General features: G+C 44.6%; 1 protein-coding gene across 2 annotated transcripts in view; it reads right to left on the minus strand.

The window, feature by feature from the left end:
• The window catches only part of GREB1 (growth regulating estrogen receptor binding 1), a 627,979-nt gene that overhangs the window by 204,584 nt on the left and 397,766 nt on the right, over positions 1-25,629 (minus strand). For both annotated transcript variants that reach the window (XM_069605957.1, XM_069605956.1), the window contains exons 18-19: positions 22,945-23,284; positions 12,672-12,787 (exon numbers count right to left, since the gene is read on the minus strand). In XM_069605957.1, the coding sequence (XP_069462058.1) occupies positions 12,672-12,787; positions 22,945-23,284 (456 nt within the window). The remainder of the gene's footprint in view (positions 1-12,671; positions 12,788-22,944; positions 23,285-25,629) is intronic.

A 25,629-nucleotide genomic window follows, 5' to 3' on the forward strand; every position in this document is an offset into this window, starting at 1 on the left:
CTTGGACCCCTGACCTGACTTTTTGGAGGTAAGTAAAGCCTTTCGCGTTACGCCCCTTGTCTTTTTGCTCATTCTAATGGGGAAACTGATCAGTCCAGGAGACAATCAGTACTCAGAGTCTAAGCATCTCTTAGTGAATTTCTTGTATTGTTAGAATTGCACACATCACGCTAAAGTGAAATGCAGTAGGATACTTTGAATCCTCATAACCTTTTCTGCAGTGGCTTTTGGTTACATTTACAATGTGCCCAGGGTAAACTGGTGGTAGCAGATGTTTTTCTACCATGCTTTTATCTTTTTCTCATGCACTTTTGCATTTACTGCAAAGGGCTACTAAAGCTCGCTAGCACCTAAGATGGTTGTGCTTCTTGGTTTTGGCACATGCCATGACCATATGATAAAGGAAAATGGGCCAACTAGACTAGAGATGACAGCTGACTATTGTTCATATCATAATAGTTTTCTGTTTATTATACAAATGCATATGTCATACAAAAATATATACAATGTTTATTTTCATTAGTCGGCTCCACAGACCAACCACAATACATCCTTTCCCAAACAGTTCATTCACAACTCATTCATACAGTCATCATGTTTACAAAGAAATAGAAAAAAGAAAAAAGTGATGTTCTGTTTAGATCACAATAATAGGTCAGACAGTTGTAAATTAAACACTCAATTGTTTTACAATGGGCCCCTCTGTTGGTATTCAGGGGGTTTAGAAAACCATTGTCAACATGTTTCGGTTGAGTTCTCTTAACGAGGATGAGACAGTCCCCTCGTGTCGTGACTTAATATTCAACCTTCTTCAGGACAGGAGAGCAAACGCCAATTCTGCGTTGCCTCTTGGTGAAAAACCAAAGGTGGGGGGTGTATGTGGCAAGAGAGCCTTTGATCTCCTCTGAATCTTTCAGGGGCTGGCGAACTGGTGGGGTGGAATAAATCCCGTCGTGAATGCTCCCAGCAGTGGCGCTTCACGTGATGGAGGCCTGTTATTTTAAAGGAAGAAAATAGTGTTTTCTCTTGTGGCCCAGTTAGATAACAAGGCAAGTCAATTCATGCGGGCAACCGCGAATTTAAAAACGCTTATATCAACCTTGTAATTCATCACGGTTGTAACTCGCTGGAAAAGAAATGCCAGTGGAGGAATTTCGCACAATTTACGGCCGTGGACTGAAATAGCCTGGTCTGGGCCGAGGGCTGCCTTATTTTGGCCGCAGGTAAAAGCCCAGGGCCCTGCTGCTTGGAAAGGCGAACAGTGACTGCTTGCGTTCCTTTCGTCTCCTAGAGTTGAGACCAGACAGTCCCAGCCCCCAAATTCAGGCTCACAAACAAACCTCCTTGTGGCCTGGGAAAGTAGCTGCTTTCCCTGGGATTAGGATTTCATATACAGTTCCACACAGTTTTGTGAGATGGGAAACAGTTAGTGGAGGGCTTCTGGGGTCCAATGAAGAGTTCCAAAGTGTAGAGGACAAGTTATTGTAGCTAATAAAAGTACCCCCCACTTTCGTAGTGCTTGTGCGAGCAAGCAATGGCAAAGCCAAACTGTTATAACAGTTTCTAAAAGTTACCAAACGTTTAAAAGGGAGTTAGAGGTTTGGTAGTTCTGTTACAACTCATCCCCATACTCTGATTCTTCTTAGGACTAGGCATGTCTTCGGAAGAGGGTCCAAGGTCGCTTTTCCTGCCTTCAGCTACAATCCTTGATGCCCAGGTTTTGCAATTTTGAGCACTTCTCCGGTCAGCGACAAATGCTTCTGCAAGGTCTTCAGGATGGAGAATGCAGAAGAAATTGATGCAGGGCCCCTCTCAGCACAGGACTGGATGCAGGAAAGCTGATTTGGATGTCAGTCACTGACGCACAGCGATGCAGGAGGACACACTTGTCACTCTCTGACTTCACCTTATATCTCGGGTTTCCTTGTTGCTCGAACCACACAATTTGGCAGATGTGATTCTTGTAGCCTAAACTGTTGATCCCACAAGTTCCAGGCCTCAACACCGAACAGCAACATCTGCAGCAAGGTAGCCCAAACTCTGAGCTGGGCAGTCACTGGGTGATCTAGGGGCACTTCCGAGGGCTCTTCTTCACAGGACTCTGAGCTGACGCTAAGAAGGGACTTTCCCTCCACTCCAAGGTCGAAGCACCTTTGCAGGACTTCTGAAGAATACCTACGAGACAGGGCTCTTCCAGGATAGCAGCAAAATGTGGTCGCCAGCCCTTCTTCCAATGGGTCCACGGTCTCCTTACACATCGTGAAGCTAGACAGGATACTTGGCTCCTTAAGGTTTCTTCCAGAATCTCTCTGGAACATTTGCAGGGGTCTTCTTCTTATCAAAAAGCCAGGTAAGAGCTGAAATTCCCACTAGGCAATCAAGGTTTCTGGCCCACACACACACCCCAGCACAGTGGTTCAATCAGGACCACTTGTGGCACAGCTCATACATACCATTCAGACAAACTGAAAGGAGTTTGTGGTTTGGGACCAGACAGTCCCAACCCACTTCCTGGCAGCAATCACAAATGACCCTGCAGTTGCCTGCGAAAATCCTCTGCTTTCCTAGTCACTGGAAGTCCATATAAGGATTGTCCTGTCTTCACAAGCCAAGAAGAAGGGTTAGGGAAAAGACGGCCATTGGACAAACGAAAAACCTTGCGGCACAGCCATGTTTGAACACTAGCCACAGTAGATATCCATACACGGTAAGGCTAAATCAAAATACATCAGAAAATAACACAAAGTAACTACTGCCACTAGCTTGTCCCTTAGGCACACCTAAAGTAACCAGAAATCCTCTTAGTGTTAGTCTCGGGCAAAACAAAAAGTATACCTCATTATACTGCATTGTACAATGATAAAAAAGTGACCACAAGTGGTAACAATGTAACAAGACAAAGGGAAACAATGTTTCCCAGTACTGACAGCCTGAAGGACATGTCAGTTTCGCCATGAGAAATTAGCAAAAGCCAGTGTAATGAAGCTGAAGACTCCACTGTAGTGTAGAAGTACAGGCCAGATAATAAAATAACAAGCAAAAAGGTTAGGGGTCCACGAAAATAGAGGGAGGGAAGGGTGCTGTAAAGAGACATCTTTCATAACAAGCAGTCTGACAGGGATTGGACGGAAAAACGCATAGAGCAGGTTGAAGTCCCACTTGATTGTCAAAGTGTCTCTCAAGCTCCCTGCCGTGGAAATTCTCTGAAGCAGAACCAGCTGCACTTCCTGTTCACACTGGAAGCAAAGTCCACATTAGGGGTCCCCCAATGGTAGAACACATTCTCCTTAACTTCCTGATAGAGTTCCCACTCGTGGGAGGCCGAAGTTTATCTGCTCAAGGCATCAGCAATCACATTTTCACTGATGGCCAGATGAGTTGCCGTCAGTGACACACTATTCTCCAAAGGCCAGAACCGTAGTCACATTGATTCACTGCACAGAGGCAAGGCAACATCACCACCCTGTTTGTTGCGGTAGTGCCTGGCAACTGTGTTGTCTTTCGGGACCAAAACTGTCTTGCCCCTTATCAAAGGGAGGAAAGTGACCTGAGCCAGCCTGATCGCTCTCCACCCCAGCAAACTGATATGTTTGTCACCTTCCAACAGAGACTACAGGTCGCTCCCCGTCAGGTGTAGTAGGTGAGCACCTCAGCCTTTCAGGAACGTGTCTGTGACTAGGGTCAATTGGGGCCAGAGTTGCGGAAACATTGCCTTTATGGAGGTTACATCTCTGGGGCCACCATTTCAGGTCTCTGGACACTTTTGCCAACACCAGAAAAAGATCTGAAGTGTGTCCACAAAGCTGACCACTGACTACTGAGAAGCCACTGTAGTGACCACATGCATTGGCTGGCTTCTGGCACTATGAGAATGCAGGAGGTCATTTGTTAAGATGGATTTCTAGAATCTGGGCTGGTGGACTGATTTTAGAAGGCCATCCTAGTTATAGTGAACAGGTTAACCACCACCCAATCAAGGTAAACTGGAGAGCAATCAAGGCAATTGTCAGGAGAGCGTAAGTGGGGTCAAGGGCCCTCAACGAGTCCACACAGTATATAATACACAATAATGCAATTTATAAAGGTATGTATAAAAATACAATATTTTATTCTAGGCTTTCTACACACACTGAAAAAAGAAACTAGTAGGTGATATTATCGCACAATACTCAATATTAAACATGAAAACATTCACCATAGCTTCATAAATGCATTCAAATGAAGTATTCAACATAGGAGGTAACTAAAAGAATGCAGTATATTATGGAACCAGTTCACAAGTTATTTCCGTAACGTAAGCAGTCCAATCCCTAAGACGTATGGGGCTTTGTGATCAAAAGTCTCAGGAGCCACAATGCTTATTTATTGTAATTGTAATTGTTTAATATTTGTAGTGCACACCGGACCCGGGGGTATCAGAGCGCAAAAAGGCAGAAAGAATATTGTCAGCTTGGTTACATTGCTGTACATTCGTTTACATAGAGAAGGTACAGTGGATGCAATGCAGTAAAATAAATGGGCGAACTTAATATACAATAGGTCTATTCATACAGGTATGATCAAAACAGGACATATATAAAGAATGATCTATAAACAATAGGTTTTTTAATACAGGGAAGATTTAACAGGACATATATATAGAATTATGTAGAAGTATGTAAAATATGTACAGGGTTGGCAGTGTTAGGTGAGGATGTGTAAAAGTGCGGGAGTTGGCTGGGTGAAGAGGGGATGAGGAGGGAGTTAGTTGTCATTTTCCTTGATCCATTGGATGTATTTACGCCTAAAATGTGGGTAGGGTTGTGGAGCTCTTACGGATGAAGGGAGTGAGTCCCAATGTTGTGCAGCTTGTACTTGAAAGCTGGTCACTCCGGTTTTAGAGCGTTTGTATCTAGGCACTGTGAGGGTGTTGGAATTGGCTGATCTAGTGTGCTGATTAGGGATGTGTCTGGTGATTCTATCTATGAGGTAACGCGGTGCGGCGTTATTGATGCATTTGTGGGTGAGAGATGCAACTTTTAAAGCAATTTTGTCTTTGGTTAAGAACCAATTGTGAGCTCTTCTTAAATTGGATATGTGCTCTTTTTTGGGGAGGCTCAGTGCCGCTCTGAGCGCGTTATTTTGTAAGATTTGGATTTTGTCTATGATATATTTATTGGCTCCAAGGTAAAGGGCGTTGCAATAATCCAATTTTGTTAAGATAAGGGCTCTGGCAAGAGTGGTCCCACTTTTAGGGGAGAGGAAAGGTTTGGCTACTCTAATTAATTTACACGTATAGGCGGTAGAGGAGGCCAAGGAGCTTACCTGTTTTTTTAAGGAAAGGGTGGCATCTAGGTAGAAGCCTAGCGTTTTTACTTCCTTCGTTACCTCGATGATGTTTCCATCAATTAGGAAGCAGGAGTAGATATGGCCTAGCTTGTTGATGTTGTGGGTAGTACCAAGGATGATGAGCTCCGTCTTGTCATCATTCAGGCATAGTCCATGTGAGCCCATCCATGCCTGAATGATGAGGTACACCCTGTTCACCAAGGCCAAATCCTTGTTGTAATCTCCCGTCAGCGGTATGAGGATCTGGGTATCATCTGCATAGTTTGTGTAGGTGATACCCAGGCCATCAAGATTATCAAAAAGGGGCTTTGTGAAGATGTTGTACAGGGTGGGGGAGACGCATGACCCCTGAGGCACACCGCAGGTGATAGGGGTAGGGTCGGCCGCTGCAGATGTGGAGAAGACTTGCATCATTCTGTCATTGAGGAAAGATTGTATCCAGCTAATGGCTTCCTGTGAGAAGTGGGCTGCGGTGTTTAGGTGTTTGCAGAGGATGGAGTGGTCCACTAAGTCAAATGCTGCAGATAAGTCGAGGAGGAGTAGTAGGGCTGTTATATCGTTGTCTCTAAGGGTGTCAATTTGTGCCTTGAGGTCAATCAGGGCTGTCTCTGATCCATGTTGGGGCCTAAAACCAGATTGGCGGGCTCCTACGAGATGGTTTTGTTCCAGGTAGTGCTGAATTTGGAGGTAAGCCACCTTGTCTAGGATTTTAAGAAGGAAGGGGACGGTAGTGATGGGTCTGTAATTTGAGGGTATGGAGCGGTCTAGTGTTTGTTTTTTGGGTAATGGGAGAACCCAGGACTCTTTGAGGTTTTTAGGGATGACGTTATTGGAGAAGGATGAGTTAATTAGTTTGGTAATGAAGGGAGAGAGGTCTCTGGCTGCATCTTTAATAATTTGCACGGGGCAGGGATCGCCCTGGCAGTTCGAGGGTTTCAGGGAGAGAATAACCTTTTTGACCTCGAGGGTCGAAAAGGTTATTAGTTATAAGAATATTATATCATTATTATTTAAAAGGTTTATTTATTTATTTATGTATTTTATTTATTTATTGTAGAGTTGTAAGGCGCTTATACGGCTTCTCAACACAAATCTTTGTAGGTAAGTTATAGTTTACTTGTGTTGGTGAGGAAATAAAATACTCTTCAACAAATTTACTATGGTAAGTAAATAGTCTTTAGTATTTCAGGAGTTACTTTGGCCAAAAGGTGAAGGAATGCAGGTTAGGAGACCAAGGGACTTGTTCCCAATGTTTCTTCGCTCATCCGCCTCCAACTCCCTCAGGGTCAGTCGCTCCTCCAAGCAACAAGTTGGTGGTAGATCTCTTTCTTCGGCTGGGGCCTCCCTCTGGAACAGCCTCCCTGCCTCCCTGAAACTTGAGGAGAACCATCTCCGGTTCTGAAGCACCTCAAAACCTTCCTCTTTGCTTCTGCTTTCTTTCCTCCTCTCCCCTGCTGAATTACTGGCTGTAACTGTACTGGTTACCTGGCCACCCTATGATCTCGGGGCAGTTAAACACCTGCACTGCCTCCCTGGCAACCCCCGCACTTGGGGACTGTTTTCTGTATCCCTACAGTCCCCCACCAGGACTTGACACCTGATGTCTGAACTTACCCCTGCACTTGCCACCAGCTGGCCCTACTTCTCCTATTGTTTTATTTATTCTATTTCCCCATGTACTGCACAGTCGACACCCCCCCCACTCCGCACTTCTCCTCTTCCCCCTTCCCCTGCACTTGCGTGATCTGAATGACACTTGGCCTAGTAGATTCACTGTATCTGTGTTCCCCCTCGCCTTGCTGTGTCGCGCCTTGAAACACTTGTGTATAGGCGCATTATAAATGTCATATCATATCATATCATATTCTATGGAAGACAGAGTGGGAACAGATGCACTGCGTTTACTTACCTCCCGGACTGCAATTTTCCCAGATGACTTGATGGATCATCTGGGGGTCGCAGGTTGTCAGATTTCCTGTTGTTGTTTCCAGTGAAAGGTACCCAGGTGCTGCAGGTGCAAAGATTCTTCCGGTCAGGTACAACAGCAAGATACAACCCCTGGTGATAAAGATATGCAAGATTCACTGATGCAGGCCTGTTCAGGACTTTTCATGGGATGGGGTACGGCTGATTCCAGTGACAGTCTCTGACGACAGGCGTCCTTCCAGTCACGGTCACAGAAGCGCCTTTAGGACAGGATCCCTTAATGCTTGGATGCGGAAATTCAGAAGGGAGGCAACTTGTACTACACACTGCCAAAGTTCCTGGTGCAACCACGTAACGGCAACAGTTCTGGCGAGGTAGCCCATGACAGAGCTGGTCAGTTCTTAGAGTGGTCCAGGGACACTTCCGAAGGCTCAGGATGGCTGGATCCTTGGGAGGGCATCAAGAATAGTTGGTCCCATTAATCCAAGGGCTGAATCACCACTGCTCAGGGTCTTCGGAGATCAAGTAGTCCAACAGGCTTCACTGGGCCAGATGTAGAATGGGAGGCCCAGCCTCTTCAGGAGTCTTATTTGGATCTTCAGTCAGCTGTTTGTCTACGAGAGATTCTAGGCATGAAGAAGGCCAAACCATAATATTGCCAAAGAAGAAGCAAAAATCTCGAGGCACAGCCATTTTACTGCTCTAGCAACTTTTAGTAGCCATAAGCGGTAAATGCAAATGTGATAATCTAAAGGGCAGATCAGGTTCCACATAACAAAGTAGCAAAAGGCGAGTGAAGTGAACTTGGAGCCTTTACTTCCCTTCAAAAAGTCAGAAATGGCTAGAAAACAAAGAAAACAGATTGGGGGCCCATAGGAACTATGGAGGAAAAGTTTCCACAAGAGAAATCTTTCCTAACAGACCATCATCCAGAATGTCTCTTCATACTGCACCTTGCATCGAGAGGAAGCCGATAATCCTAATGTATCGCCCACCTTGGATATCAGATGCGGAAAAGCTGCCTGAGGCTTACCCGGACTAGGAGCAGGGAGCATGTCCAGTTCTGGTGAGGTTTCCATATCACCTGCATCCTGTAGATCAGTAGAGAGATACACCAAGTCACCTTCTTCTTCATAGAATTCCTCTGGGAAGACGTAAACTTCTCTGGCGATTCGAATCCTAAAGGAGCGGGATTACCCTCCTCTTCATTAACGTCTTCCATCCAATACATGAATGTACCCCTAGGGAACAAAGCATACTCCTGAGAAACTCCAGCGTCAACAGCGTCACTCTGTGTTAGGGAGAATTCTAATTTCTGTGTTAATTCCCTTCAACCGTAGAGACCCCCAGCTCTTTTTCTGGATTTTAGGACTTTTTATTTCTATCCTGGAGTGAGTAAGACCTTTTTCTCACTTTCTCATGTATTTTTGATCTGACTTGGACTTGTTACTTTTGGTTTTGGAGTCTGACAAACTCCATAGGCATCACTTTGTGTATTGTGACACACAGCACCTTCAGTGCAGTGTCACAGGGAAGTCCTTTGGATTTCTCTTAAGGTTTAAATACCTTCTCTTGTGTAAACTACTGCTCCCAAGAGTAGTAAAGAGTAGTAAAGTGAAATTGACTTTACTTACCTGTTTTTCCTATGTAGGTCCAGTACAGCCCATCTTATGTGGCAGTACAGGGGGTTACTTAGTAGCCCCTTTTCCTACTTACTCATGTAACATTTTTTGTTACCCTCAAATTTAATGGCTGGTGGCAGGGGTTTAATTTTCCTACCATTGTACATTTTTACCGCAGGCTGAATCCTCAGCTGAAGTATTACACCCATGGGTGCCCATTGTGTCAAAATGGCCCGGTCTTCTTTATTTGCCATTTCTTGCTTGTGAGGTCTTTCTTGGGTTTTACTCTGCGCGCCAAACCAGGTTTGGTCCATTTGTTCATTTTGTCTTTCGCGGGATTTAGTGCTGAAACCCGCCTCTGGCTCCAATGTGTCTGGCAGGGCAGGAAGCGGGGAGGGGCCTGAAACTACCTGTCCTTAGTATCCATGGTAACCTGAATGCACCCAAAGGTGCTTGGATGGCTGGCTGTCCTTGGCAGACAGTCACCCTGCTTTGTGAGTGACAGCTATGCTGCAAATGAATGACAAGGTTTCACAGACAGAAGGCAGAGTCGACTACTGGATGAATAATCAGAAGAAAAAAATTGGCAGAGAAGCTTGCAGCACCCTCCTGGACAGTTGGTTTGACCGGTGAAGCCCTGCTGCAGTGCTAAAGCTCTGAATTTCGTATCGACTAGAGAAGCCTGGAACGGACGACTTCTTCCCTTGTGTTGGTGGGACCAACTGACCCCAAGACGAACTTGACTGGAACCCCTCTCCCTGCTGGCTGTACTTCTTTGCTGCCCCTGGAACCGAGTACCAGCGGACAGGTACACCAGGAACAAGTGCATCGTTTTTAAGCTGGACCGAGCTTGAGGAAGTTCCTAAGGACCCTCTCGAAGCAGGATGACCCAAGCCTGAGCCACCTCAACAGAGTATTGGACCCCAGAAGCAAGGGGGGCCCATAATGTGTCCAAGAACCCTGGTGGTGCTATTGACCGGTAGCTGAGTCTGCGAAGTCCCGCTGATTTGGAAACAGCCCATTGCTGCTGCCGACCTTCAAACTGCAGTGCAGGAGTCCTCCAGACATCATCCCTCTTGTCTCCACGACTGAGGCCCAGGAACCCACGAACTGCAGGACTGCAAACTGAACAGAAACCAGCTGGATCCTCTTCTTCCAACCTAAGGTATTGTCTTCACTAAAGGGGTGCTTAACTTTTTTGGTCTGTAGTTTGTCTGTTTCATTGGAGGCTTGAAGTAGCTGCTTTTTCTGCAGAGTGGCTTGCGACTTTGCCTTCACAAGCTTTAAAGCTTGTGGCCCAACAGTGATTATTTTCCGCAAACTCTCTATATAACATTGTGCAAGACTTTTGTGCTATCTGAAGATGTGCCTCAGCTCCCCTAGACTTTGTTCAATTGACATTGGCTGTCCCTGCAGACTCTTCTAACCCATTGACTGTGTGTTTAACTGTCCCTCATAGGTGGTACATAAATTACTGGTATTGCTGGGAAAGGGTTAACCTATACTTCATTGGGGGATTGTAAAGTACTTACCTGTTCAGAGAACTTGCTAACCCGTTTTCCTTCCCTAACCTTTTCCTTTTCCACAACCTCAGGCTTGCATTAAGTGTAACAAGTGATATATCAATGTACACAGTGTCCTAGCAATTGAAGTCACCTCAGGGTGTAGGAAATGTGAGTGTAAAATCCCAAAAGTGTATCTACTTACTTAACTTAAATCTGAGGAAGTGTATTTGAAGTGCATTTTATTGTTGCCTATTGCCCTTTCTAAAGAAGGCTTATTTTAAAACTGACTGTTAAATAAATCAATAATTATTTTACTGGAAAACCTTCAGTATACGCCTTATTTGGATACTTGTAACTGTGAATCTCTATGTTGCATCTCTACAGCTCACATGTACCCCTCTTGAGATAAGTCTGCCTACTCAGTCACTCTACCAACTTGTGTAGTACAGACCTATACCAATAGTTGGGTTATCTATTGCCAAGAGGACAAGGCTGGTGTAGTCTCCCACAGGGTTACTAAATACAATCTTGCCTGACACTTGGCCCATATGGCGTCACAGAGTAAAGCGCTAATGCCGGCGGACCAACATCTGAAGATGGAGCATTGCAACATCGAGACAGGTTCTTATCCGTCTTCCACGTGGCCGAGCGACAGGGCGTATGGTCACGTGATTGTGCGGTGTCTCTGCCAATTTGTTCAAGCATGGTGGACTCAGATGGTGCAGGCGAGGCGAGGGTGGAGAGGTCAGAAGTGAGGCCATAGCCATTGGTGCCAGAGAAAAAGCTGCCATGGACTTGGCAAAGATGTGGAGTATCTTAAGCTTGACGGCCTCTCATTTCTCTACAGTAGAGGACTGGCTGGGGAGTGTTACCGGAGGTGCCTGATCTTCAGAGGAGTCTCTGGAACGGTGGCTCCTATTCCTCAAAGATGAAGAAGAATGGTGTCTCAAAGATCCGCCGGGTGAACGAGACCCCTTGCAATGCTTCTTTTTCTTTTTGTGCCTGCCAACTGGGAACCGTTCTGCGGTGTGACGTTCAGCACCAGGCAACCTCGGACACATCCGTTTTTCAACTTTCTCCTTGTGGAGGAAGATTAACAGTATTGCCTCCCGTTTACAAAGAGGCTTGGGGTGCATTGTTTGACACAATCCACAATCCTGCATGATGTGTCCCTCACAGAGGGAATAAAGACAGATTCTGTGGGGATCAAGAAAGACATCTGACGTCCGCAGTCAACACAGGGTTTAAAAAGCAAGGACTTAGACAGATTCAGCATAATGTTGAAAAACTAGAAGCAGGAAAATGTGAAATTTAGGTGTTGTTCCTCAAGCGAGCAGAGTACATGGAAAAAAGGAAGGTCCCGGGCACACCGCCTCACTATATACTGGCCCTGATTTTATGTCCGGCACAAATCACTTAGGGGCATTGGACGGCTATGCCGTGGAGCCATGCTGCACCCCTGGCAGTGAATATGTTTCTGAAGAGAAGCTGTGCTGGGAGATGGATATCAAAGATGAGGAATCTGTGGGCGGAAGCAATCCTTTAGCTGTCAGTGATCCAGAGAAATAACAGAAAAAGCAAAAAGTTCAAGAGCCCTTAAAAGTGGCCCTACAATCCTCAAAAACTGGAATTCTGTCTTAGACTACAATCCTATGAGCCCGGTGTACAAGCAAACTTTACATGGTCTCTAGCTTTCATTGCCCTAGAATGTATATGAGGTAAAGATCAATAACTTTCAATAGAATTAAGAAGTCTCAAAGTGTCCCTATTAACAGCAAATACACATAAAGTCCCTAACCAGTGGCAAATAAATACAAATGCCCAATTACTAAGGTATCAATCAAAACGAGTAGATCGATCAATCAACCAGACTGTGTCTGTACACTATGGTACCTTCGATCAAGAAGGATCAGTAATGCCAATATATTGTCTACTCCCTCTTAAGCTCCAGATACACTCTGCGCTTGTGAGAACTTTGGTTTTCCAAAAAAGCAAAAACAACATGTCAACCCCAGGCATATAGAAAATACATTCCTTTGATGCACCATTGTCTTAGTCCGCACAATTGCTATTATTTGCTTGCTGAGTTTTGAAAATAAGGAATAGTAAAAATCTGAACATAAAATTAGGTGTTTTTTTAAGAATGCTGCTTAAGGGGGACCTTAATTGTGGATGTGGTGGTGTATTGGAGAATTCACAACAAATTGCTGTGCAAAGTGATCAGTTACACAGATCGGAAGGCATTAAGGGAGAAAGAGGGCATTAACAGAGAATACAAAGTGCATTTTACCGTGGCAGTGACTCTCCTTGGGGATCCAGACCAGTGAAGATCAGTATACAGGGGAGGCCTTCCAGCTCCAGGTAGGTCTGCGGCTGCCATTCTGAATCATCAATCTTCTGCCAAACCTGCCACAGAATAAAAGAGAAATCTGCTTTACAGAGCCCACTGTGTGACCAAAAGGAGAGCTAACTGTGCTCTAATATAAGCTTGGTCTATGTATTACCCAGTGATTCTACATGTGTTATGAAGGACTGCACAGACTCAGGTAAGGTTGACTTAATCTTCTTTAATAAGTATCTTCGAACAAGCCCCTGCTCCAGGTTGTTCACTGCTCTTCTCTCCTTCAGCTGTCCAACCACCTGTTAGGTAAGAATTGGTGCAGTCCAACTGTTGAGGACTACACAAGACTTATCTGCTTGGTATTAGGAAACCAACCTTTTAATATAAGCCTGTACTACACAAGTTGGTAGTGTGACTGAGCAGCCAGGCTTATCTTAAGAGCGGTGATGTGAGCTTGAGAGCTGTACAATTGAAATCAGTAAGTACAAGTAGCCAAGTAACATTTACACACTTAAAGTTATATATAAATATGTATTTATAAAATACACAAGGTTTAAATAAGCATAAAAAGTTGTATCTACTAGTAACATTCAATCAAACTTTGCAATCAGTTTGTAAAGGACAATAACAGATGGTAAATACTTTATGCGAACACATTTTCCAGCACACGGGTGTGACTTCAGTTAAGATCAGTATTGCACTTATTCTCAGTTACCAATTCAGTTATTGAGTTGTAAAGGAGGGAAAGGTTAGAATCAGATTTAGAACATACTTTCCACAGTGCAAAACAATTACAATCTCCCAAAGGGAGGCAGATGAACTTTTATCCCAGCAATAATAGTGTCCACACTTATAACCTATGAGGGAACAAGTACTGTCAAAGCCAGTAGGGTTAGAAAGATGCCTTTAAGCAGCCAGCACAGTCAGGGGTAATGGACAAAGTCAATAGTTCTGATGCACTTCTTCTTAGATACAGTATTGACAAAGTTAGTAAATTCCACAGAAATCACATTAACTCAAGTGAGCTACTTTGCAGAGAGCACAAGATGTTCAGGCCAGTGCAGGAGAGTTGCTATCAACTCTAAAGTTGGCTGGCTGGCTGTCCATTTAGGACAGCCAGCCAGCCAATCAGGACTGGTTTCACTCAGGCACACCTAGAGACAGGGGACAGGGACATTTCAGGAGCCTCCCTTCCTGCCTTTCCAGACACACTGGAGCCTGGGCGGGCTTCAAGCTGAAGCCCGCCAAAGGCAAAACACACAAAGCTCTCAAACCTGCATCAACTAACAGAGTAAAAGCCCAGAAGAAAGTATGAAACTGAAAATAGTAAAAAAGAAGACAGGCGGCATTTTGAAAAAATCTCCACCCCTCGGTGCTGTACTGCAGCTGAGGGTTCAGCATGCAGTAAAAATGCACACTGGTAGTAATTGCACTTCACCATAAATTCGTCCCTTATGTGCTTGTCAAATGTGTCTCCAAAATTGCACATCCCTGCAAGCTCTCTGATGACCGTCACATATTTTTCAACAGATTCTCCAGGTATTTGTTCCCACATAGCAAAGCTATAGCATTCCAGGATAGTGCTAACTTTGGGAATAGAGTGCTTCTCTAGTTTTTGTAACCCATATTCTAACCAACTAGCACTATCACTTGCACCCTCTCCATCATCTATGTCAAATGTTCTTTGACCCTCATATCGAAAACAGTGCATAAGTAATGACACCTTTCTTTCCATTCCATTCTTTCCATTCCCACATTCCCTCCACAGGTAGCTAGTAAATAGTGCAGAAGACCTTTTTTCCACGTCCCCCATTTTATTTTGGGGGTCCATGAATCCTGTGCCATGAACGCGGTGGGTGCTGGGACATTCTGCATTTTGATGGTGTCCCTGGGATTTGTTCTGAGACCTTATAATTGTTGAGCTTCTTCAAAACAAATGCTCCACGCAAACTTAGATCAGTTTCCACAGAGAGTAGTGGGATAAGTAATAATATACCTCTTTTGCCTCTAATCAGTGGGACAATTGATCTTCACTACTCCAGTCCTACGTTATGTCTCTATGCCGTAGAATGCTTCACTCTGCTTTCGAAAAGGACGCAATCTGCGTGCTGCACCGCTGGTGCCTTGCTCTGGGCAGACAGTCTTCACGAGCCCTGTGCCTGTCGCTCTGAGCCTGAGATGCCTGTACCATTTCCCTCCATTCCCAGCCTCCTTACCGGGACAGATGCCACAAACTCTCCAGTCCTCTCGGTCCTTCACTAGTGAGGAGCACAGAGAGGCCCCTTTCCTTGTCAGCCCTCCAGCTGACCAAGACTTTGTGGCAACCGCACAGCACTGGCTGCACATGCATTAGAGAGGCCCTTGATCACACGACACAGCTCTGAGGTCAGGGGACACTCCACTGTAAGTAGATTCCTCAATGTCAGAATAAGAGGTGCAGAATCTTCCTACGTTCTCTCCACAGTGTTGTCTGCTGGGACTGTTCTTCCAGGACCATCTGATAGCCAATATGTTATGAAGGACTGCACAGTCTCAGGTACCGTTGAGTTAATCTTCTTTAATAAGTATCTTCTAGAAAGACCCTGCTCTAGGTTGTTCACTGCTCTTCTCTCCTCTAGGTTGTTCACTGCTCTTCTCTCCTTCAACCGGCCAACCAGCATACTCTGGAACTCTCACCTCAAGTTCTCCCTAAACATTCTTGTTACCATGGACCAGGTCTGAAATACAAGAGCATAACACACAGGAGAAACAACCATATATCTTTCAATTCAGGATAGTCCAAACACAGGACTCACCATGACTAAAAACTGCAAAAGGTCACTTCAAACACATTTTCAGATTCAGCAACAGGGTATATGGAACAACCTTTAAAAAACAAACCGTACTGTCTACAGGTGCAGTATTAGAATGTTTACTTTTATCTATGTCTTTCTGCCCACCTACAAAATCAAGACAATGAGGTTCCACTGTCTCATATTGATGACTCGGATCCCTCTTTTTCCCAACACAGCTCATTATGCAGGGTGTCCACTCCCAAACTCCTATCTTTTCCCCTTACACTGACAACCACCCAGGACTCCCTAACACCCTTCCCTGAAGCCTCCTCTCCGTAACTCGTTTCCTTTCCGTGATGTCAAGAATTTAATTTGTGGTCGCATACATCCCGAAAATGCAATCCATTAACATCTCTTCGTTAAAAGCAAAGCATCCCATTTACTCTAGCAGCTGCAGAAAATAATACGCGTCTCAGACAGGAGGTCCATTTCTGTCTCATCAGTTATCCTTCTCTGTTAAAAGGGCTCTATATTCCTGAGAGACAGAAAATAAATGTACTTATACATCCTTGAAATTACATTTTGAAGCTGACGTTAAATATTGGGAAAATGGAAGCCCACTGTATCTTTTGTGCCACATACAGAAAACTACTAGTAGCTCCCAAAGGTCCAATGAAAAGTAAAATAGGATTGTGCACTGCTTTGGATGTCACACAAAACTCTGAACAAACTCCTGCAGTGAGACTTTTTGCTGGCCACTGTTATGGAGAATTCTCAGGAATGTGCTCATTCCCTCTACCTTAGAGACCCCCAGCAACTTTGCTGGATTTTGAGGACTTGATTTTTTTTTAAACCTGGAGAGAGTGAGATCCTTTTTCCCACTCTCTTGTGTATTTTTAGGTGATTTTGAACTCTGTGTTTCTTTTGGTTATGGATTCTGACAAACTCCATAGGCATCATAGACACACTGTGGATAATAATAAGCAGTGCTCAGATACCTGAGGGTTCGTAGCGCTATATAAATGCTAAATTAATATTATTATTATTATCATCTTTTACATTGTGTCACACAGCACTTTCAGTGCAGTCACACAGGGAAGTATTCCAGATTTCCACACGGTTTTAATACCTTCTCTTGGATAAACTACTGTTTCCTAGAGCAGTAAAGTGACATTGACTTTACTTACACTTGTAACTTTCTAGACCCAGCACACACTATCTTACCATAGGGTGCTGGAGGGGTTACTTAGTATCTATCCCCTTTGTATAGATTCTCATGTAACATTTTTATGTTACCCTTTCCTCGATGAATGGCTGTTGGCAGTGGTTTTCTTTTTACTAACATTTTGGGATTTTACCACGGGCCACGTTCGCAGCCACGGTAAAGCACCCATGGGTGCCATTTTTGTCTAAATGACCCTGGTTTTCTTTTTTTGCCATTTCTTTGTGGAATGGTCCTTCTTGAGATTTACTCTGCATGCCAAACCAGGTTTGGTCCCATTATTCATTTTGCCTTTGGTGGGTTTCACGTGCGAAGCCCGCCTCTGGCTCCAGTGTGTCTGGCGGGGGCAGGAAGCAAGGGAGGTGCCCGAAACGCCCTGTGCTTAGTCTCCTAGGAGACAGGAATGCACTCTTAGGTGTTTGGCCGGCTGGCTGTCATAAAAGGCGAGGCTTTTTGGCTTTGAAGACAGTGTCGGCCACTGCACGAAGGAATCCGAAGAAGAACTTGAAGAGGACGCGTGCTGCAGCTCCTGAACCGTTGGTGTGCCCGGTGAAGCCTTGCTGCTGTGCTGAAACTCCAGATTCGTATCAACAGAGAAGCCCCTGCAAGGAAGACTTCTCCCTTTGAGTTGGTGGGACCAATCAACTCCAAAGTAAGCCACCTGGACATCCTCTCGAAGCTGGTTGAGTTTCCACTGCAGTCGCTGCTGGAACTGGATAGCCAGGGAGAGAACACCAGTTTGTGTGTGTTGCTTTTAAGCTGGCCAGGAGCTCCAGGAAGATCCTCTGGTCTCCCAGGAAGCAGGACTGACTGAGCCTGAGCCCCCTCAACAGAGTGCGGGAGCCCAGATGCAAGGAAAGCCCATCTCCACAGCCAAGAACCGCGGTGTTGCTATTTGCGGTAGACGCAAGGAGCTGCTACACCGAAGTGCCACTTGTTTGAAGATTGCCGGTTGCAAGCGGTGACCATCCCATTGCAGTGCAGGAGTCCACAGAAGCCCTCCCTCTTGTCCCCACGACTGAGAACCAGGAACAGCCAGATCTGCAGAGCTGCACAGGAACAGAAGTCATCTGCTGCACTTTTTCTTCAACCTAAAGGTACTGTAAAGTCTAACAACAACTTACCTCTTGTTGTGTAGCCACTTGTCCTCGTTGGAGACTTGCTTGGTTGCATCTGTAGAGTTTATTTCAGCTTCTTTAGCTCACATGCTTAATCAGTTTGTGGCACTACTTTGATTTCTACTATTCTACCAAGACTTTTAAAACATTGTGAAAGACTTTCTACTTACCTGCAAGAAGTGCTTCAGTTCACCTTGACTTTTGCTAACTTAAACATTGGCTCCCTGAATGACTCTTCTCTCCTCTGTTTGAGCGTTTTTGCCTTCCAACAAGGAAAGGGTTAACTGACTTTGCATTGGGGGGTTATTGAAAGTACTTACCTGCTTAAGAATCATTGTGTGAATACTTGTTTTATTCTGATCCCTCTTTCCCTTGACACTCTAAGAAAGTCTGAAAGCAAACAGTGATATATTAATGTCCACTGCACCCTAGCAATTGATGTCATCTGAGGGTGTAGGTAGTGTATGTGAGCCATCCCAAAAGGGTATCTGCTGATTTAGAAAACTAAGAGTGTGTATTATTATTTTTTTAGGGATATTTGTGTGTTGCTTAAAATTGTTCCCTTCTAAAGAAGGCTTGCTATAACTGACTGATAAATAAATTATTAATTGTTTAATCAAGAAACCTTGTGTGTAAGAGTTTATTTGAATACTTGTCACTGTGAATCTCTGTGTAACTCCCCTACAGCTCATAGTGACCCCTCTTGCGATAAGCCTGGCTACTCGACCACACTACCAACCTGTGTAGTACAGACTTATACCAAAGGTTGGGTTCCTATTGCCAGGAGGTCAGGGTTGTTGTAGTGCACCCAAAGGGTACTGCATACAATCTTGCCTAACCGACACGCAGAGAAGTCCCTGGTCCAACGTACCAAAGGCAAGTAAGTCATCTTTACAAGTTAAACCTTTCATGACCTTGAAGGCCTGCAAAGGTGAATGGGAGTAGAGGATACCTCTTCCCCAGTTAAGAGATGAAACCACTCAGTGATTGTGCAGGATTCTGTGGGGCACTGGGAGCGTGTGTGGAAAAAGGTGTGGAACAAATCGTTGTTTTCTTGGTGCAAAATCCTCTTTGTTGTGTTAGGAAAGATTTCTCTTTTGGCAACTTTCCTTCCATAGTTTCTAAGGACCACCTATCATTTTGCTTTGTTTTTTAACCTGTTCTGACTTTGAGGTGAAGCAAAGCCTTCAGCTTCACTTCCCCTGCATTTTTACGCATTTGTTATGGGGAAACTGATCAGTCCTTCAGACTATCCGTACTGGTAAACTATGATTCCCTTTTTATCTTTTATATTGTGTAACTTTTTAACACTGCAAACATCATCTTATAATGCAGTACAAATGGGATACTTTTGTATCTTGGTTACTTACATATGTGCTGTGACGATTCACTATATGTCGTCAGTTCTCCCTGAGGGGGTGCCCTTTTCCATGAGGCCAGGGAGGTGAGACCGTTTCCCGAAAGTCCCTCTGGGGGTGGTATAATGCGGGACAGACTCATGGGGGGGACACCTCCTAGGGTGAAGGATGACCATCTAGGGTATAGCTCTTATGAGATCATCATATCCCCAAGTGGGAGCTGGTTCCATTCAGGCACACAGGCAGACAAAGGGCAGGGGAGTGAAAAACTCCTCCCACACTTCCTGCCTGCCCAGTCACACTGGAGCCTATGCAGGGACATCCAAGGGTTCCTGCAAAAGGAAAAAACACAGAAACAGGCCTCCCCCTCCCAGGGCGGAAGAAGAAGGTCTGACAAAGAACAACCACTCTGAAATTGGCAAAAAAATAAAGGAGCCACCAAGTTAGTACTTGGGTGACCCTATTGTGCAGAACCGGGGCTATGGACATGTGGTAGAAAATACATACAATAGTTGGTAGAACAAGTCCACTGTCACCAGCCATAACTAGGAGATTGCCTATGTGACATAAAAGTCACAGGAGCAGAGAGAAGGGGGATACTAAGTATCCCCTTGGCACTCCACATAAGGTGGTGTGGGCCAGTCATTCAGACTATAAGGTTTTAGGAGATAGTAAGGACTGTAGTTACTCTAGGATATAGAAAAGAATCTCAAAGGGGGACACAAAGGGTCCCCAGCAGCACTGCCCATGAAGAGCTTTGTGCAGGAATAGTAAAATACATATGCCTTAAAAGAGATATGGAGCAAAGTAGACTCCATAGAACAGTAAAACACATAGGAAAGAGTTCCAAAAAGACAAAGCCTGTAAGAATGAATGATTTAATGGAAAAAGGCTCCACTCATTCGGGGTTAAAGGAAAAGGGCCAGGTCTCACTAGGAGAGGGGATGAAGCATACACATTATAAATCTCCCCAACAGGTTCCATCTATGTGCCTCGCACAATAGGGCTAAATGCAAAATATGGCTGACTAACACAAATGGGCAAAAAGCAAGGTATGGCTACCTTACACAAATTAGGCTCCATCAGCAAACAAAGGCAACACCACTGAATGCACTTCTTGAAACTCCAGACCCAGTGTACCTTCACTCAACCAGACAATCATGAAAGCTAATAATCAAGAGGCTCACACGTCCATCTTGATGCAGTCCTTCTGACAGAAAAGTACTTTCAACTGTTCACTCACTCTCTTTTTTTCAAGGCTAGATCCTAGGACCCCAACTCTTCTCTCCTTACTGTAATCCCGGTAGACTCCATTATCTCCTCCTTTGGGTGCTCCCACTACCTGTATGTGGATGATTCCCAGATTTTTCTGTCTTTTTCTTCTTTTATACCCTCTCTTCAGTCTACTCTGTCTTCTTGCCATCATGCTATTGAAGCCAGGGTTCCAGGAATGCCCCTCCTCACCCCAAGAACATGACAGGACATACAGCCAGGAATGCTCGAAGTCACCAATTTTATTTCGGATGAATCCCTAGTGCGCCGTTTGCTGACACGTACATGGAAAGGTATCCCATCAATCAACCATACAGACCCAATCCAGTGCATATTCTGACAGGTATAGGGGAGACCATGGAGATCGGGATTACCCTAATGGACAGTCTCAACTAAAAGCCAAGATGCCACAATGTTGACGTCATTAGTGACACCACTACGTAGCAACATTAGTCAATAAGCACACTCGCAGCCCTGCATCACATTACACAAACACACATCTGCTTACACAAAGAACATGCTCACACAGATCTATAGTTAGGGGACGGATACATATACATACTGACAAAGCTTTTATTATTTTTCTCATTAGCCAAATGCAGTAACGCAAGGCAACTAGAGATCCTGAGCAAGCTTGCAGATGCTTATGTGAAATAATCCTATGGAACTACAGGTGTATATATGGAGCCTGGTAGGACCATGTGTGACTAACGTATAGATTACTTAGTATAACATGAGCATGTAGAAATCATATTATAAGTCTAAGGAAAATTACAGAAGGCCTCAAGCCACAGAGCATGAGATGAGAAGAGCTGATTCAGGCTACACAGAGAGCAAGGCAGGCGGACAGCCAAGGTCAGAGATACACAGTCACATTCCAAACTTTAGACGACAAGGGACCAGCTGCAGAGAAATTGAATAAATCCTCATAAATGCAAGCTCAAAGTATCGATTTTGTGGTCTACAAGAACATGATGCAGTCGAGCCAGGCAGTGGGCATTCACCCATGGTGGGAAAGCAAAGCCGATCCCAACAAACCAGACGAGGAAGGCAACAAGTGTTGCAATGTAGGAGTGCACCCTCATAGGCAAAGGTGGTACACTACCAGTTACAATACAGACACATAATCGTTCCACATTACCTTGAAGAGGTGCACAAAGGGCCGAGAACCAAATCGAGTCCCAGGCATGGGGAGATCAGTTCTAGCCAATCAGAGAATAGAAAATCAGGGATAGGTGACATGGGGCAAGAACCAATGGTAAGCACATTACTCTGCAACAATGTAATACGATAGTTTCTTGGGGACGGGACAGGCCAGCCACCTGACATGCAAGGACCAGTAGAATAACCTCTATAGGGTACTTCCATCGGTATTACCACTCTCAATACCCATTCATTTGTAGTGATAGGTTTTTCAGGCAAAGACCCAGGGATGACGTGATTTGTTCACAAAAAGAGAACGCACACCATGGAATACTGAGATGTACTGGAGAATCTTGATTGTCTTGTATGATCATTGTTGGTTTTTTGTAATAAAATGCACTTCTAACTTGCCATTGGCTGAGTCCTCCGTTTATTCTGGGGAAGGGTGTTGGGCCCTTGGGAGTCAGACGGACCCCCAGACGACCTCCGGTATACCTGGGAGAATTAACCCAACACTATCCAATCTTGGATGTCTGCCCACTATATTCACTTAAACCCCTCGCAGATGGAGGTACTCCATTAGGCTGTTTCAATTATTCCCCCTCCTCTTCCTCTTGATATTGCTTTCCGTTCGTCTTTCATTTCACCCTCCAATCTGTGACTCTTACCTGTCTTTTTCTGCTAATTTTTTGACTATTGGTTGATCTTGACGCTTTCAACTTTACAATAACCAGACGGCTGCTCAGATTCTTATCACTCAAGCCACCAAGACCCTTATTTCCCCTCTCATTTTCTCTCGTCTATTCTACTGATCCACCCTCCTCATCAATCTCCCCACCTACCGACTTGCTCCCCTCAACTCTATTTAGAATTCTTCTATCCACCTTCTTTCGTGAATACCTCTTTGTGAGTCTATCTCCCCGACTCTTCTGTTTCTTTGCTGGCTTTCTCGACTTACGGCTAAAGTTTAACTTTCTCTGTATTGTCTTTTAGTCTGTCCATGATCTGGCCCTTCCTTTGTTTACCTCTTCTATTCTCCTCCCCTCTCTCTCGATTCCCAGTCTCAATTTGTACCGTCTGTTCCTTGTTTTCTCTTTTTATATCCTGTCTCGAGGATTATCTTTCTCTCTTCCTAATTGATTTGCCATTGATTCATTTTACACACTTTTGTACCGTGCTTTGTTTGTAAAGCGCTTTGGCATAAAGCGCTATAGAAACACAATAAAATACAAATACAAATTGGCCTGCCTGATGTCATTCAGCACTCCTTGAAATCCTAAATGAATTAATATAGGTGTGCATTAATTTGCTACAAAATATAACCAAGACAAGTACCTTGAGTTGTTCAACAAAGTGTTTTCCTATTGATAATCCAGAGTCAGGATTTCCTAAAATGATTTCGAATTGGCTTTCCAGAGCAAGCTTTTCTCTCACGTGGCGGAGGCGTTCATAGGCCAGCGTAGCTAGAGGGACACATGGAACCCGCAGCAGAACCATGATGCCGTGGCCGCTGCTGCACTGCCTGGGGGAGTGCAGGAGGTTCTGAATGATTTCCAGCGTTTCCACAGACGTGTAATTCTTCATCTGTGAGAGCCCGCACACCACCATTAACGCTGCAGAATAGTGCTGTATCAGTACAAACGTCCTTATCACGGCACTGTGGAATTTGGGAAACCTGCAAGAAAACAAAAAGAAAACGTTTGAAAATTCTCTTATGTGAGTTACATTAATTTACACGAATCTAAGAATACGTATGGTTCAGATCTGTTCTTAAAAGTTCCAAAGTCCTGTATGAGGGTTTTGAACTTAGACTCAATAGTGTTTTGTGAAGTACTTAATCATAATAAACATAACTCAAATCACAGCGCTGTTCGTAAAAATAAGACAAGATATTGTTGTTCATGATGTACATTTACACTTCAAAACTGACCCTACTGTTCACTTTTCAAAGCATGAAGAAGTTAATTCTAAAGTGTTGGAAGGCTACCACTATCAAAAACAAATGTAGTGCTAGAAAAGCAAACAACTGTTATGCTTGAAACTGGCCAAATTCAACTGTGGGGGCCATTTTGGAATGGTTTTGCTCACAGTTCTATGCAATAGTGACTACCAAGAAATCAAAATAAAGCCATTTACTCGCAAATACAGTAAGCACAGGCTTTGGCCTGTTTTTTAAATTAGAGCAGTTATTGTTTAAATATATATATATATATATGTATGTATATAAACAAAAATGCAAAACAATACATAAAAGTAAAAACAGTAGTTTTGCAAATGTAGATCTTCAAAAGAAGTGAAGGAACAAGTTACTGACCTGTAACTATTGTTCTCCAGCATTAGTCTGGCATGGATTGACATGCTCATGAATATTCCCTGTCTTCAGGCCGTGAATCCTCGGTAAAAGAAAAAACAGTTTCACTTTCACTTACAAACTGTCTTTCTCCTCTAAACCAATCACTGCACTCTGGGTCATACTGCCCCCACCAGTGATGGCCCTCTGCCTAAGCCCCTCCTCTGGCAGCCATCTTCAGATTTGGTAGCATGTTAAGTGGCAGTATGACCAAGAAGAGCCGCAGAGGGGCAGGAGGGAGGGTTTGCATGTGAATCCATGCCAGGCCCATGCTGGAGAACAATAGTTAGAGGTAAGTAACTTGTTCCTTCTCCAGCATGGGGTCTGGCATGGATTCACATGCTCATGAATAAAGAATACAAAGCAGTACAACAATACACAAACACAGGAGGTGGCAAGGCTCAACATAAGCAAATACTCTTACCCCACCTTCAAGCGAACAGGTTGCATAGCACTGCTTGGCCGACCCTGGTCTCCTCTCTGGAATCCCTGTCGACACAGTAGAATCTTCTGAAGGTGTGCATGGACCTCCACGTAGCAGCCCTGCAGATGTCCAGCAGGGGCACACCAGACAGGAACGCGGTTGTCACAGTGATTGCTCTGTTGAAATGGGCTCTCGGGCAGCCAGGCAGCGGTCGGTTCGCCAACCGATGACAGTGTGTGTTACGGAGAAATGTGCCAATTCCCTCTACCTTAGAGACCCCCAGCAACTTTGCTGGATTTTGAGGACTTGATTTTCTTAACCTGGAGAGAGTGACGCCCTTTTACTCACTCTCTCATTTATTTTAATGTGATTTCTGAACTCTGTTTCTTTTGGTTGTGGAGTCTGACAAACTCCATAGGCATTATCTTTTACATTGTGGCACACAGCACCTTTAGTGCAGTGACACAGGGAAGTCTCTTAGACTTCCCAAAGGTTTAAATACCTTCTCTGGGATAAACTACTGTTTCCCAGAGCATTAAAGTGAAATTGACTTTATTTACATTTGTAACTTTCTAGACCCAGCACACACTATCTTACAATAGGGTGGTGGAGGGGTTACTTACTATCCCCTTTGTCTAACTTCTCATGTAACAATTTTACTAGAAGACCCAAATGCACTCTGTGATGATTGGCCGGCTGACTGTCCGGCAAGGACAGCCACCCTGCTGGGTGACTGACAGCTAGACTGGAATGAAAGGGAGAGAACTGTATAAAAGGCGAGTCTTTTGGCTTTCTTACCATAGGGTGCTGGAGGGGTTACTTAGTATCTATCCCCTTTGTCTAGATTCTCATGTAACGTTTTTATGTCACCCTTTCCTTGATGAATGGCTGTTGGCAGTGGTTTACTTTTTACTAACATTTTGGGATTTTACCACGGGCCACGTTCGCAGCCACGGTAAAGCACCCATAGGTGCCATTTTTGTCAAAATGACCCTGGTTTTCTTTTTTCGCCATTTCTTTGTGGAATGGTCCTTCTTGAGATTTACTCTGCACGCCAAACCAGGTTTGGTCCCATTATTCATTTTGCCTTTGGCAGGTTTCACGAGTGAAGCCCGCCTCTGGCTCCAGTGTGTCTGGAGGGGGCAGGAAGCAAGGAAGGTGCCCGAAACGTCCTGTGCTTAGTCTCCTAGGAGACAGGAATGCACTCTTAGGTCTTTGGCCGGCTGGCTGTCATAAAAGGCGAGGC

Source organism: Ambystoma mexicanum, chromosome 4p, assembly GCF_040938575.1.
Source record: "Ambystoma mexicanum isolate Mex_15411 chromosome 4p, UKY_AmexF1_1, whole genome shotgun sequence".
NCBI lineage: Eukaryota > Metazoa > Chordata > Amphibia > Caudata > Ambystomatidae > Ambystoma > Ambystoma mexicanum.